This window comes from Gadus chalcogrammus, chromosome 10, assembly GCF_026213295.1.
Source record: "Gadus chalcogrammus isolate NIFS_2021 chromosome 10, NIFS_Gcha_1.0, whole genome shotgun sequence".
Classification (NCBI taxonomy): domain Eukaryota; kingdom Metazoa; phylum Chordata; class Actinopteri; order Gadiformes; family Gadidae; genus Gadus; species Gadus chalcogrammus.
Genome location: NC_079421.1, coordinates 14,258,378 through 14,274,996, shown reverse-complemented (window position 1 = coordinate 14,274,996; position 16,619 = coordinate 14,258,378). Strand labels below are relative to the sequence as shown.

General features: G+C 48.1%; 1 protein-coding gene across 1 annotated transcript; it reads left to right on the top strand.

The window, feature by feature from the left end:
* Nucleotides 1–598: 598 nt before the first annotated feature.
* Nucleotides 599–2,673, top strand: LOC130391008 (transcription factor MafB-like). The gene is made up of 3 exons (XM_056601193.1): nucleotides 599–754; nucleotides 2,193–2,352; nucleotides 2,462–2,673. The coding sequence occupies exons 1-3, from the start codon at nucleotides 599–601 to the stop codon at nucleotides 2,671–2,673; spliced, it is 528 nt and encodes a 175-aa protein (XP_056457168.1).
* The last annotated feature ends 13,946 nt before the right edge of the window (nucleotides 2,674–16,619 follow it).

Genomic DNA, 16,619 nt, shown 5'->3' with positions numbered 1-16,619 from the left:
TCTCTTTCTCTCCTCTCGTAAGCGATGCATTAGGGTAAGTGACCTTTGAATGCCGATGTTGATTCTCGGCATCATACTGCACCACGCAGACACTCACACAACTAGGCTACTATCGAAAACAGGTCCAAAGTCCCTTCTTTCCTTGGATAGAAACTTTCACAACAAATGCAAGGAATCTAATCTACTTGTATGCTTCTTGTTTTGTAGGCCTCGATCATGCGCCTTGTAGTGAAACTTTCTTGGACACTGTCTTCTTCTTCCACTTTGCCTAACAAGCCCGGTTATTCCCCGCAGGAGCTTTCAGAAACATTTTGGTTTCCATGGCATCAAAGGTACAGAGGCGTAGGAAGGTAAGTCGTCAGAAAAATATGTCAGCGTGCCGAGGATCAAAGCCATTTGCAGAGAGAACACACGCATCAAACACGCCTGTGCAATGCGCTACCTAGCAACCCCAGACCCCGTGCGGCAGAGTGGTAGGAAATATTAAACCACATGTTGTTTGGATGGAAATCGATAGGGCTGGGGACGCCGGCTGCATTCTAGCAGAGCGCCGCAGAGAGAAGCCTTTCATCCTCTGTTCTGTACGCCATTACAATCTATGCTAAGAGAGGCGACTAAATGTACCGTGGTGGTGGTGCTGCTGGCGGGGGAGGTGGTGTTGGTTATTTTGGGGGTTATGGTGGTGGATGTGGTGATGATGATGATGGTGGCGGGGGTGGCGTTGATGATGCTAGTGGGGTCGGTGGTGATGGTGGTGTGGTGGGGGTGATGATGATGATCGTGGGGGTGGTGGTGATGGTGGTGGTGGTGGGGGTGATGGTGGTGGGGAGGATGCTAGTAGGGGTGGTGGTGGTGGTGATTGGGTTGGGGTTACAGATCATCACACTCCCCACCCGGATATTACATCACCCCATTTATGAATACCTACATATAAACACAAACACACACACAAACACAAACACATACACTGAGTCAACCCACACACACACACACACACACACACACACACACACACACACACACACACACACACACACACACACACACACACACACACACACACACACACACACACACACACACACACACACACACACACACACTACAAAGATAGCACCCACAGCAGGGGAGCTGGCATGTCACGATGGTGAAACTATGAGTGGAGAGAGAGAGACAGAGACAGAGAGAGAGACAGAGAGAGAGACAGCGAGACAGAGAGAGAGACAGAGAGACAGAGAAAGAGAGAGGACAGTGACTGATAGATAGACAGAGAGAGACAGAAAGAGACAGAGACAGAGAGAGAGAGAGAGAGAGACAGAGAGAGAGAGAGCTCTCCTACTGCTACTCAGATGAGAGACATCACAGACAGCTCTTCATCGTGATCCCAACCCAGCTGTCATATATTAGCAGGGAATGACATAGCACCACTGAAGCCCTCCAAGTCATCCAGGCTGAGCTGAGGACCCTTTTGCCCCAACCAGTGGCGCTGTGCTGGGTTAAACACCACCAACACACCCACTCCCTCTCGAGTCCTCCCCGGGTCAAGCTTAATAGAATGACTCTGCTGTCGATTGCCAGTTGTTCAGTGTCCTACCTATTAGTACTGAGATGAGGCTGGAGGCCTTCCCGACAACCACAACGTGTGGGTTCTCCCTGGGTTGACTTGTCTGTATCCTGCCAGCTTTTGGAGGGTGGAAGAGGGATGTGGCACCTCGTCCCTCCCAGGGTGCCTGTCTCGACCGGCAGAAACAGGTGTACGCAGGGGGATGCGCGTGAGGAATCAGCTCTTCAGCCCCAGTGACTGACTGCTCTTATTCAAGATGGAGACAGCTCCCCTGGCAGAGTCCCCAGCGAGCACACACTGTGCAGCGGCTCAGATGAACACGCAAAGCGCACGCAAGCGCACACAAGCGCAAGCATGCGCACACATACACACAGACTTTCACACACACACACACACACACACACACACACACACACACACACACACACACACACACACACACACACACACACACACACACACACACACAAGTCAATATTTCCTCAATGCTATCAGCACAATATAATCTCCAATTATGAGCCACCGTGAAGATAAAGACTTCCATCCATGGAAGATACGGCCTTGCCGGATACTATCTGTTGTTGGTCCGAGTCCTGAGCCACCCAACCCCCATCCACTCCATTCCCAGCGGCCCACCTTCCCGGTCAACAGCAGCCCCGGTGCAGGCCACTGTGTCCGGGTGCGCACTGTCCCGATGGTGGCTCCTACGCTCGGCGGGGCGAGAAGGTTCAGCCAGACGGAGCAGCCTCCCAACCGCCAGCGCAATCAAGGCCAGAGGACGGGAATAGGTCGAGCAGGGACTAGGCTGAGGAGAAGGAGAGAGCACGGTGTGACGTGAGCATGTGTGGAGGCTTGTTTTGCTTTTTTTGCTGTTTGCTTTTATGAATTGCTCCTAAGACGAACAGAACAGCAGCAAACTGAAGGATTTCATCCGACACCTCCACACCCTTTGCCGCCACCACCACCACCACCAACACCACCACCACCACCATTGGCACCACCATGAACACTACCCCCCTCACCGCCACCATCAACACCACCCCCACCACCACCTCTACAGCTACCATCATTACACCAACCCCCCGGCCAGCAAGAGTGAAAATGGGTGAGGGAGGAAAGCCCAGGGGAGGATCTGACTGCTTCTAGCAGGGGGAACAGGGGAGCAGGGCTTGCCACGGCTGTGCAAACATAGCTTTCATCTCTGAAGGGAAGGGAAGAGGCAGAGTAATGCATATGCCTGACAACACTGCCCCTCCTACCACACACAAACACACCGAGACTCACACACTAGCACACACACACACACACACACACACACACACACACACACACACACACACACACACACACACACACACACACACACACACACACACACACACACACACACACACACACACACACACACACATATATGCAGACGCAAAGCTCTCAGACACACACACAGACACAGACACACACACACGGACACACAAACACACACACACACAAACTGACTTGCAAAAAGCACATGAAGAATCCTTTCCCAGCATATAACCTTATTGCTAGTGTCATGTTATGATCATTTTCCGCTCAGGGTCTGTAGCCATCCGTCTCCAAATCGAACTATCCTCATCTTTTCAATTATTATTTTTTATTATCTCTTTTACCTTTGTGTTAGATGTGTGCGTTGCTCATGTCGCTGCCGCCCTGTGCATGATGCTAAATTAAAGCAAGGCTAACTCCGGCGACAAAAGACAAGCAATTCACGGTGTATGTAGAGGGGGCCAAAAGATGGGTCCGCTCTGAGTTCTGATGTGTATTAACAGGAAGGGAATAAGGTTTTTTGGCAGAAGCGCCTGGGCTGTTGACGGGGAGTGAATGACAGGCCTGATGTGAATGACAGAGTGTGATGTGAATGACAGGGTGTAAATGAGGGTCCCCGGACGCGAGGGGAGCTGAAGGGTAGCCTCCCAACTGCTCCTGCCACATGTCCCCAGGAAACCAATTACTTCTGTGTCCAAGGTAACAGCGCCGCCTAATATGGTTTAACTTTTATCTGTGCACGGCCCAGGGATTTTTATTTATATGCCCTCTTTTTTTTCCCTTGGAAAGTCGTGTTTCGTTTCATAAAAAAAAAAAGGAAAACGAATCGTCTGTCGCGTCATAAAATAAGTATTATGACGCTTTTTATGGATTTTATTTAGATGGAAATCGGGATGAAAACAGACCAGGAGGGCCGGGCGATTTAGGCGCCGTTGTATAATACTAATGTTTGGAAAGAGGTCTGTCAGGGTGGTATTGGCTTTAGGAAGAACTTGGCAAACCGCTTTGCAAAGTTAAGCAACTTACGTCACGTGGTAAAGACACACAAAGATGATATCGCCTTAAAGCCTTTAAACAGACATGGAGGGTTTGTATGGCCTTCCGTTGAACCTAGTTTAGTATTCGGTTGAAGCAGTGAATTCTAAACGCTTTGCTTTGATATTGTAATAGTGTATGTTCTTCGTCAAGTCCCATTAAACGACGCTAAAAAGCTCAAAATACATCAGTCTACGCGGAGTATAAATGTTATCGTGCACTTTTGAGGGAGTTTTTGAACGCTACTTTAGTCAAAGACACACCCTATGGTGGTCATCACACGTTATGATGGTAATCAGCCTTGTGAGACCATCCAGGTGTTCAAGTTGACCAATAGACCATCAGTCGGGCCATGGCTGGGCAGCCACTCATTTCTACATGTGTGCCAAATGGCATTGTTAAAAACCCTACAGACTATCAGATTAAATAACTAAGTGATGCCAGGGGTGTTAATGGCAAGGTGTGGGCACTGCCAAATAAAATGTGCTTTTTTTGTTATTAGGCTACACTTGTTTGGGGCTTTTCAAATATCTCTTTGTAAAGTATAATTTTTTATGAAATCAGGGAAGGGAAAAACGACTAACCTGTATTTGACCCTTATCTTTTTATCCAATAACAGTGTGGGCCAGCCGTTTCCATTCCCACTGGCCAGGCAGAGATTTAGGCTATTTACAGTAACCTTGGCAGACATAAGAAACCCGGTTCAACTACTTTTGAAGGAATTTCCTCTGAAGAACAGGAGGCATTCAGGCATATCATATATTGTTATGTAGGGAGATTAAAATGTGTTTTTTTTGCTGGGTGAGGTGTTGTCGATTTCAGCCGTAATAACCTGTTTACTTATTGTTTATAAGTCCTTGCTTATAGTGATAAGCGATATGTAGGCCTAATTGCACTGACCATGATTTTGACTTTAATAATCCAATAGTCGTACTTCCAAGAAAAGTTGTCGAAGTGCTATGTTTGGATCAGTTTTTTCAACAGTTTGTGATATCTGATATAATAAACCCAGAATCCTCTTGTGGGACTTTACTTGATATTTTCATTTGGTGTCAGAGTTGTCGCTGTAATCTCACCCTGTTGTCTCGTCGTGGTCTCTTGTTAAATTGAAGCCACTGGTAGCCATCCCTGAGCCCACTGCCTAACCCCTAGCTGCTCCTGAACAACATGTGTCTGAAACGGTCTGGTGAATCCCACTGCAAGTTATGGATAAAAGTTCTGCTCAAAGAGTGAAGAGTACAAGTATAGTACGAGTATGAGTCAACGAGGAAGCAGTTAGCAGATGCTTTCATTCAAAGTGGCTCAAATTGAAGTGAGCTAAGGGACATCAGGTTTAGCTCTTAAGAACAACCAGTGAAAAGAATAGCCTTGGAAGAAGCACATCCATGAAGTCAAAGACAGCTCTCTCTGTAGTTTGGAGGCCCTTGTAGGATCCGTTGGGTGGCATTGATTTTTTGATTGCATTGGTTTTAAGTTGCATTGTAGCAAAACGAATGCATGCACTTTTCTTTATAAACACCACTTTGCAAATATTGGCCGATAAAAATACCGCAATAATAGATTACTTCAAGGAGTGGAGTGCTCTGAATGAAGAATATCTACATTTCTCCTTATTTTCCCTTCCTGAATGGGACAGCTAATCATGCTAAGGTAAAGTCCTTCTCTTCTGTGTGGAGGAAATAGCTTCAGATGGAGCTTGTAAGTGCCCCACATAATGACACGTTTTCACCGCGGCACTTTGCCGTTTGTTTTGGACTGAAAAGGTTGAAAGGAGATTGAAAAACAAACAATATCATCCACACCGCCAACACAGCACCAGAGGGTTCAATATATCCACATGTGAACCTTAATGATAGATTGATTATTTATGTTATTGATTCATTCTTTGATTTTGTCCATTTATTTTTACGTAAATCTCACTTTTTATAATGGAAATTCCATGATTTGACATCATTAATTTTCATTAGTATGGCATTTTGAATCCAATTTGTTACATGCAAAAAATATGAAAGAAATATTGTGCAAAAACAACTGCAAACCACCATCAACAAAACATTAGAAAAAAACAATATCGGAATTGATTGTCTACAAAGCCCGCTAATTTGAAATATTCGGGCTTTGTTCCTCTGCCGGCTGGTCATCTGTATTTCTCTGTCTCTCTTGATCGAGAATGACAGAATAATCTCTTTGGATGCTAATGCTAATTATACACCGGTCGCCATTGCAAAACTGACGAGAGCTTAGGGCACACCAAACACAATCAAAGCAGCAAAGCGGACGCATAGCTCCACGAAAGCCAGGGCTGGGCCCCACGTTCTGCCGCCCGCACCCCGGCAACGCCACACAAACCAACTGGCCACTTGTGGACGCCGCGTAGCTGCATCATCGCCTGTAAACAATCTCGTCTGAATTATGCACAGCGTGGGTAAACAACAGACTGAGGGACACAAATTGGCTGAACACCAGCTGTCTCATTAGCTTTGTGCTGCTCTTGAAAGCAAACAAACAGTGAAAATGGGACGTCTGAAAGCCGGCCATGAAGCGAACCACTCCGACTGTCGTGTGTCCCCCGCCCATCCCCCGCCTCTCACCCCCAACTCAACCCCCCTCTGGGTGGGGATCCGGGGGAACTCTGGTGCTGTGCTGGCGGTGCGGAGGTGAAGTTTGAAACTGGAGAGCGAGATTAGATCACACGGCAGGTCCCCAGAAGGCTGCCACTTGGTTATTTTGGAAACACTGTAAAGACTCACAAGAGGCCGGGATAGAATTTACATTTTAATGAAGTCTTAGCTGATTGCTATTACGCAAAGTCTCTCACAGCTGCCTGGTGGAGGCTTATGAGGAACGCACAGGCAAGCGTACACTACACACGGGCGAAGTCTGTCCCAAACGCACACAAGCACACGCAAACACACACAAGCTAACAGACGCTAACGCACACTCCAACACACACACACACACACACACACACTTGCACACTCAAGCTTGCACTGCTTGCAGACACACAAACACACACAGATGCACAAGCAGACACACACGGACATCCACAATCTCTCTCCCATACACACACGCACAAAAACACATACACACGCAAACACACACAAAGACACACCTAAGCACAGGAATGGGAAAGATTTTGCCTGCCAAGAGGTTTTCGCTGGAGCAAAAGAAGCTGTCTCATACACACAGGAAGCTTGTTGAAGCCACAGTGGGGACCCAGAAGTGCTTTACCTGACAAACACGGCCCTATTCTGCCGCTGCTATGCTTTCTTTATGGCCACATTTCCTTAGCAAGCATGAGGGAATAGTGGGTGGGGGAAAAAGTGGAAGCTAACTATTTATTAAAACCCTTTCTGTCCCTCAGCAACCCTGGGGGGGGGGGGGGGGGGGGGGTCGATGTGAAATGATGTGAAATCAGTTTCAAGGTAATCACAGCGGTGTCCGCCTCAAAAGAGCGAGCCGTGTTTGAATGCTTTTGTTGTCATCTTATTAGAAAAGACGGATAGAGACAGGGGGGGGCCCCTCTTTCCACCTCCGTCTCCGTCCCACACTGACAGCCAACCGGGAGCGCGAGGCATCGCCGCGACTAATGTGTTCCTGATAACTCGCCGCTGGGGTGATAGACTGCTCTCCGGCTCCGCGTCAACACCGCCGCCACACAGTCATCCGTCATTCAGAACCCGCGTGCGTCACGGGGGGACTTGAAACCCGACAACAGCCAACACCCCACGTCGGTTAGTTATGAGTCCTAACCATCAATTACATCACACGCACGGCCGGCGTTGAGAGAAGAGGCCCCTGGGGACATCAGCGACGCGCTAAAAGCTAGCATCCATCCGTTCGTTCGGTTGGACGTGGCCTGGACCCCCCCCCCCCCCCCCTGACCACCACTCCCACCACCATCTCCCCCGCCACCGCCCTTTAAGACAACCTTCATTTCCTCCCTTTGTGAAAAATGGCAGGTGCTCTTGGGCACCTCCCAAGCACCTTATCTCTCTGTGGCGTCTCCGGTGTGGCCCTTATCGCCCGGGCCCCGATGGAGCTATCGCCAGGTATGGCGGCGGGGTTCAGCATGCGACCGCACAGGGAGGCAAAAGACCCCTTCGCCTGCTTTGACGCACAGCTGGCACATTCCCATGCGATAGCGCATGACACAGCGATATTACCCTCCCCACCCGATAGCAAACAAGGGAAATATGGAGCCCAGTGGGGATTATTATCTGCCTTAATAAAAAGGGGCCGATCCGGGATAAGCCTGTGATATTTTTCTTCTTTTTTTTTGTGCCAAAACGCAGGCGGGTGGCTGGCTGGCGAGGTGTGTTGATGTTGTGGTTGGGGCTGTTGTTGAGGTGAATAAAGCCTGCCTCTTTTGTCCCCCCTGGCCCTCGCTGCTCTGTGCCGGGTCTCTCCATTCATTCTCATTCTCTTACGGCCTGGCTTGTTTCTTTATGTTTGTCGATCTTTCATTTACGAGGGCTACAGTGTTCATTTACTTTATTGTCCTCTTAGACAAAAGAAAACGCTGAGGCCACAGTCCTGGGACAGGCTTTTCTCTCGGGAACAACACACACACACAGACAGAGACGCACACACACACAGACAGAGACGCACACACACGCACGCACACACGCACGCGTGCAGGCCCGCACGCACACAGACGCAGAGACACAAACACACACACAGCCGTTGACACACAAAGCGGCAAAAATGGAAAGACAATGGCTTGCAAGACACACACAAACACACACACATCCAAGAAAATGAAAGGACAGAGAGAGAGACAGATTGGAAGTTAGAAAGAGTGAGAGTGAGACAGACAGACAGACAGACAGACAGACAGACAGACAGACAGACAGACAGACAGACAGACAGACAGACAGACAGACAGACGGACGGACAGACAGACAGACAGACGGACAGACAGACAGACAGACAGACAGACAGACAGACAGACAGACGGACAAACATCTAAGGCAGAGAATGAGAGAGAGTAAGAGGCACAGAAAGAGAGATCCTTGATGCTGGTACGAATTTAACAAAGGCGAATATCCTGGACACAGCTGGAGCACTTGAGATGCATTTTCACATGACAGAAAGAGCAGTGACTCCCAACCCTACTTAGACATATGATGACATACACCCTTTTAACTATATATTTAGGCTTCAAAGTGTTGATTTCTTTGCAGGCATGAGAAAAAAACACGTTGCTGTGGGGGTTGACAAGAGATCCCATCGCTGATAAGCGCATAGGGGCGGCTGGCCCTGGTTGAAGCCCATGTGATAATGCTGCTCAGGTTTAGGTTAGGGTGAACCTCAGAGCCCAACGAGAACTGAATGCGTCACAGGGCAAAGGGTCACAGGCAAAACCAAATCATTTCAATTTGTTCTCTGGATAAAACTAAATCATTTCAATTTGTTCCCTGCACTGTATTAAGTTAGGGGACAATAAGTGGACCTTTTTATCACAACATATTGTGACTTGTGTGTCACCGGATAAAAACCTTGATATTTCCTTTCTCTCTTTTTAACTTGATTCCTTCTCCTCCTCCTCCTCCTCTTCCTCCTCCTCCTCTCCATCTGCTCCCTCCATTTAATTTCCTCTCCTCTTTCTTCCCTATTCTTGGTCTCGTTTGAGGTTATCTCAAAGACCCTATCGCCATGGCAACGGTTATTCACATCATCGCCGCCCACCACATTGCAATTCTGTGCTTTATTTCGTGTGGCTTTTTTTTTTTTTTCATTGCAGGTTTATGCAAGCACCCATACCTTGTTACCTTGTTGGCAAGGTAGCCATTTTACCTGTTGTGGTGAGGTGAGGGGAAGGGGGAGGGTATTCTTTTTTTCTTCCGAGGGACATTACCATCTGTTGGATCAGGGTGTGTTTGCACAGAATGAAAGGGGAGGGGTAGAGGGGAAGGGGGTTGAGGGAGAGGGTGAGAAAGGCGGGGGTCTTTATTGAACAGCATCCGGCTGGGATGACTCATGACAAGGCAATCACATGCCAATAAAGAACTCAGTCCCCCCCCCCCCCCCCCCCCCCCCCACCCTGCCGACTGGGTGTGTGAGGTCCAATCATATTTCAGCGCCTCTGTCTCAGCGCTAAGCTGTGTCAGGCACATCCATCTCCCCGTAGTTAGCGGGCGATCGGAGCCATCACCCGTCCTCAAATTGAATTAAAAAGCTCATCATCGGGAAAAGTGCGGTCCGCCAATCGATTTAACAACTATCTGTGATGTACAAAATGGCAATATCGTCAGTCTGCTAATAATGGTTTGTGAAACAGCACTTTAAACACAAAGTATAACCGCGAGAGGAGGGAGGGCGAGGTGTTGTACAAGTGGTTTAATTGCGATGTGGTTAATTAAACAGGAGTGAAATGATTTCGGGCAAGCCACCAGAAGCTGCGTTTGCCTCGGCTCCTCCTGCCATACAGTGCCATACGTCTCAGGATGGAAACCACCGTCTTCCAGTGCCAGACGAGCGAGTTCAGACTAATGGGAGAGAGGAAATATTGGCTACGAAAAAGTGTTACCCTTCAAAACTTGGAACTGCCTTTGCCTCCCTGTGGCCCTAATGAAGTTTGGTTCTTAGTTGCGAGACTTTTTAAGTCATCTACTGCGCCTTTAGCCAGAATTCCCTCGTGTCGCACACAGATGATTTACATCATTGCCAAATAAGTATCAAGTGTTTTCCGAGGACCCCAGGTGTTGTTCTGTTGTATTGGTATGGATGTAGGGTTGGACAGTAAAGAACCGTTTGATAGCAAGATAATAATAATGGCGATCTGTAATTTTCACAAAATAAATTGTCCCTGGTTTTATATTAAATCTTCATTGCTGATTCTCAGAGCATATCCTCCTGCATCTAATCAATTAAAAACACAAAAATTGTTTTAACAAAATTAATATTTGCCGGGCCATGAAGTGTTTCTTAGCCTCACTCCTCCAGAAACAGAACTAGATTATCCTTCTGCTTATCACACTTCCATAAGTGTGACACCTGGGTTTGAGTGATGATAAAACACAATCTGTAAATGAATATGTCTGGCCCCCTTCACCAGAATTACATTTGTCTTGAGGTATCCTCCAGGCAGCTGCTTCATTCAGATTCCCTGGCCCTTGAAAAATACATTGCTTGCCAGGAACTAGAATATAGAAATAAACAATTGGTCTACAGTTGTCCGATATATATAGCCTCGAATGAAATGGGTTAGTCATCACTTCATCGCTTCTGTAGCTCTCTCATTGTTCTTCTCCCTCTCTCGGTCTCACTCCCTCTCTCTCTCTTTCCATCTCTCTTTCCATCTCTCTCTCTCTCTCTCTCTCTCTCTCTCTCTCTCTCTCTCTCTCTCTCTCTCTCTCTCTCTCTCTCTCTCTCTCTCTCTCTCTCTCTCTCTCTCTCTCTCTCTCTCTCTCTCTCTCTCTCTCTCTCTCTCTCTCTCTCTCTCTCTCTCTCTCTCTCTCTCTCATAGAATGTGATATAACAGTGTATTTTAAGATGAGTATGTACTGCCCAGTTAGAAATCTGACGACTGACCGCTTCCAAAACAATCCATGGATTTAACATACAGTATTCACGTGCTTTCCTTTTGCTCCAGTCGAAGTACCGTTAAATCTGCAGTGTGCAGAGCAATCCACATGAGGGCTGATATCCTTCGGTGTAAATTGAACAGAAAAATGTTTCTTCTCTGTGTACACATTAGATTTGAGCTTTGGGCCTTTGCCAAACACTAGTGAAAAAGCAAGCATACTTCCCTCTAAGGGATTCAGTGAGTAGTACATGACATTTTCAAAGTTTCCCCACCAAAATGCCACTATATGTGTAGCACCCTCTGAGGTATCAAGGATCCCACCTTAATAAATGAATACTACATATGAATAAATAATAGAAGTCTGAACTGAATTTTATGCATAGCAAATTAACGGTTGTAGCACTTTTCCTTTCATCAAGTATTCCTACCGAGCAAGGGAATTTCTGTGGGGCTCTGTGATGTTTTCTCTTGAGTGCTTCCCTTCTTCGACGAAGGGGTTCAGAGGTCAGGCTACAAAGATGCAGCCAAAAGTAACACGATGTACGGTAATGCGGCTCTTTGTCTGAACACAGTGTGCGATGCCTTGCACCGACACTATCTCCAAACGGTGGCTTTGTTCATTTGCCTTTTTGTTTTGTGTGCTCCGTTTCAATTACAGCACCATGCCTTCCTGTACGGCAGAACTCATCCATTTTGCCAGAGATTTGCATCAAGTTTCATGGAGTTTGAACGGTACATAACCGCACCGAATGCCAATTCTAGTCAACATTGTTGCACGACACAGGGATCCTATAAGCCCTTGCATCAGAAAAAATATATAATTTGTTGTATAGGAACACAGCAGATGATATTCCACGACAAGGAACACATTTCAATTAATGTAGCCGGTTTGGAAGACCTCAGAGAATAGGTTCATGTGCTCTTTATTGTTTCTGTTTCCTTTTCCCTCATGTTTTACATAACAAGACTATTCCAGTCAAATTATTTCTTCAGACTCACAGCCATCAGTACCACGCCTTTATTGTGTAATGACCTTTTATTTTGAAACGAGAGGCTGGGCAGTACCGGACGATCCTCTTAGTTCCACCTATACATCCTCAATACCCCTATTGATCATGTGGGCTCCATTATCTCATCCAGCAGTGTGAATCCCCCCCCCCCCCCCCACACACACACACACACACACATACACAGATGAGGAGAACTCCACGTTATAACCACCCCACACACATTTTGCCCACCGCACACACTTTATGACCACCACAGAGGTCATGGAGAGGAAGGCCCTAAATTCTGCCGACGGAGGCAACTTCCCCCCGCATTAATATGGATGAGTAGGGATGGAGGGGGTGGGTGGGGAGGAGGGGGGTCTAGGTTCTGGTTATCTGTGTCCATCATGGCACGAAGATGCCACGGTTAGATTGGAGAGTAACAGAGTTTGAGAGCGGAAAAGGTCGGGTTAGAGCAACATTTTGAAAGTAAACAACGCAAAGAAACAGCCTCCCTCCCTCCCTCCCTCCCTCCCTCCCTCCACTTCTCCCCAATGGGAACGTGTCGCCTGTGATTGACAGGCAAGATGGATTCCCGGTTGCAATCACGGAAGAGACGCCCCGATTAATCAGAAATTAACGGGGAGCTGTCTCAAATTTGAATTGTCTCATAAAGAGTGGCCGCAGTCCACTTGAAACTGATATTCTCCAAAAATAGCCCTTGAATGTGACCTACTCCACCTTTAAGAGTTTGGCTTGGTGGCAAAAAGGAGGCAGGTGGGGCATCACTGAACATTCACCCATGGCTCAAGCCAGGGGCCGTATTGACGGCCATGAGCGGTGTGTGTGTGTGACCAGGTGTGTGTGCGTGGGTGTGTTTGTGTGTATGTGTGTGTGTGTGCGTGTGTGTTGCGGGGGGGGTCCCATCCAGAAAAAGGGGGCGATGTAATTAAAGTGTATGGCGGAGTGCAAATGGCGCAGGCGGGCTCCTTGCCACGTCTCCCGTTGACTTTCATCCCCACGGCAGCGAAGGTCGCCGAAGGTGTTTAGAACAATCTCCGCAAATTGTTGGGACTGGGAGGCTTGATAATCTCCAACGGTTTTAATGGATCCGGTATCTGTTTACCAAGTGGCTGCAGCGCACAAAGTCATTTGGCAATTGTTTTACCCCCTAACACAATAATAGGACCGGGATTGGCTTTCTGATTAATGACATCAGTGGTTAAGTTGATATATTCAATGAGAACGCCAACCTTGAGCCCCGAGGAATTATTCTGCGTGTGCGCGCGGGCGCGCGGGCGCGCGTGTGTGTGTGTGTGTTTGTCATGTGCACGTAAGGCTGTGTTTTGTGTGTAAATATACATCATCCAGAGGAGAAGAAAGAGAAAGAGAGGTGTGTGTGTGTTTGTTCTAGTGAACAAAATGCAGAACAACAAAGCGATTGTTCTGCAAGCGCCACCCCCCCCCCCCCCCCCCCCCCTCTTTCCCTCCCTTCCCCACTAGCTTCCGTCCCTCGGAATTATTCGCAGACGTTTCCTTGTAATGCTGCTGCATAATGAACATGCAGACCCACAGCAGGTCGGGCGCTGGAGCAGGCTGTAAACCTCCTCAGTGACTCCTTTACTACTTTTTTCCTGCTGACTCAGGTAGGCAGGGGGAGAAAAAATAAGCGTTGCACATGACAATGCCAACCGGCGAGCCAGGGAGCGACTGACTGGACGTCCCCTTTAAGAACCGCGCGGCGGTTGTGCAGAGTTCCCTCCGCAGTGCACCCCGTCATGTGTGAGGAAGTCGTTGGCACGGTCCCAGGGCAGGCTGGCCTAGCGACCGGTGCATTTTGGCCAGGGGGGGAGGGGGGAGGGGGTTGGGGTGGGTGGGAGGGGGGAGGGACACTGGCCTGCCTGCCTCACAGCAGATCTGAAGGGGTTTTTTAATGGGTCATCTGGTCAACTCTTTTCCGGGCGTTTATGCTTGAGTGGATAGGGATGGACAAGCCCGCAGACGCCCCCCTCCCTCTGGAAGGGCTGCGGGGCGGAGCAGGGCTGCCTGCATGTCAGCCCGGGTGGCGCCGGCCCCCTGGCTCCCACCGGCTCACACCGGCTCACACGGAGCCCGCCCCACCAGACAGCAGCCCTTCCACACGGGTCAGGTAGCTATCTCCATTAGCAGGACACAGGCCACTGCAGGAGACGGGCAGACTGGGAGACATGCAGACAGGCAGGCTGATGTACTGAGAGACAGACAGGCGGCCAGGCCGATATACCATGAGACAGACTGACAGACTGAGATACTGAGAGAGAGAGACAGACAGAAAGACGGGGAGACAGAAAGACGGAGACGTAAACACAGAGAGGCAGGCGGACAGACAGACAGACAGACAGACAGACAGACAGACAGACAGACAGACAGACAGACAGACAGACAGACAGACAGACAGACAGACAAGGAGACAGCCAGTCAGACAGACAGTCAGACAGACAGGCAGGTAGACAGGCAGGTCGACACGCCGGCAGACAGATATAAAGACAGACTGACAGTGTGAGCATGCTTGCTTAGAGAGAGAGAGATAGGGAGATCAAAAGTACATGGTACATGTGACAAGACCGTTTAACATGAAGTATACTGCTGGATACGAGTAGAAGCGAAAGTGAGCGGATAACAATCATGTAAAGACGCAGATGGCCCTTGCCAAAATAATCTTTGCTTCCCTCCGTCTTGGGTGACACATACCGATGGAGCAGTCAAGGGAGAGGAAGGAAAGAATTAGCAATACTTTCTTCTCGTAAGTACTTAACAGGCATAGCGTACAACTTGCTCTACCACATTGAAACTCGGATGCCATTTCCATATTCTCTCAGGAACTATTTAGGACGAGAAATCTGTTCTCTTCCATTTTTCTTTTTGCTTTGCGATCTTAATTTCATTTCCACTCCGTCTATAATTGACTGTGATTTCCAAAGGCCTCTCTCATTGTATTTCCCAGGTGAAAGATTTCGTTGATTTCCCCCCCCCCCCCCCCCCCCCGCCCCCCCAAGTTCTGTAAGTGTTCAGGCGAACAATGCGAACACAATTACAAGACTTGGCAACGAAACCCCCCCTCAAAGGCCTTGGCACCAAAAAACCTGTACAAATTGCAGAAGATAGAAGTGCAAACTCATTAGCCTGCTAGCTTTTCAATCAGCCAGGGCTTTTATACGGCATGCGTCTGGGGCTGCTACATCTCTCATCTGATGATCACCATTTCCAGGCCACTTCAAAGGAAAAACGCTGTTGCCTCAAAACCTTAGCGTCAACTAATTCCGACGTAGGGGTTTGTCAGGAGCACAGATGCTAGGAGAGGAGACACCTGGTATTTCGCAATACCAGGTGTCTCCCATCACCAGTTGAACGAAATCCATCCCTTTTGACTCTCACATTAGTTTAAAACTAACCGAAAATAGAGGGGTACCTTATTATACACGGTCATGGCTGTAGTTCCCAGGCTCTTGCTGTTAGGGTTGGAAGGTTTCCTATTGTGAATCAAAAGCCGTCGCCCACCTCGAAGCCAAACTGAAAGTGAGAAGGGAGTCCATCTGTGGCCGTCCACCATCGAGCTGATGAACAGCCGGGGGAGAATTCCCAACAGGCAGCTAACACTGCAACAAGAGAAGCTACCACCTCTGCATCTTCTCAGGAGATCAAGAGGGAGAGAGTGAGCGAGCTGGATGAGTGACACAGTTCTCACCTTGTTTCAGAGACTTAACAAACATCAAATTATTTTATGAGCTTTTTTTAAAAAGGCTACACTTTTCTTGGATAAATTCATTTTTTGTTAACTTTGCTTTTGGTTTTTGGATGATTGGACGTTGGTTTGAAAGCACATACAAAGACGGTGCAGCAAAAAGGAGTAATGTTTTACCTTGGGGCTTGGACGAAGCACTCCACTTTGTTTTGCAAACGCAGTCTGCTACTAGCTGATTCATGGAAAACAACTTATTACGACCGTCCAATGTAAAGTTAGGCTATTTCTATACCTTTCATAAACAATCTCGAAACACAAAACGGCTCTTCAACTCAAGCCTATAGTTTTGTTTATCAACGTTATTAGATTCAGCCGACATGCATATAAGCACATCTATCGCACCCCTGGGTGCACAGCACATAACCACCGCTCCCTGGGAGATGGCGTTCATTTGCAAGTCTATTGTTCCTTTTT

Bases quoted from the DNA above. Each gene is read 5' to 3' on its own strand.
- LOC130391008 (XM_056601193.1), top strand. From the start codon at position 599: ATGCTAAGAGAGGCGACTAAATGTACCGTGGTGGTGGTGCTGCTGGCG. The intron at 755-2,192 runs GTGTGGTGGGGG...CTCCATTCCCAG, and splicing joins TGGGGTCGGTGGTGATGGTG to CGGCCCACCTTCCCGGTCAA. The intron at 2,353-2,461 runs GTCGAGCAGGGA...ATTGCTCCTAAG, and splicing joins AGGCCAGAGGACGGGAATAG to ACGAACAGAACAGCAGCAAA.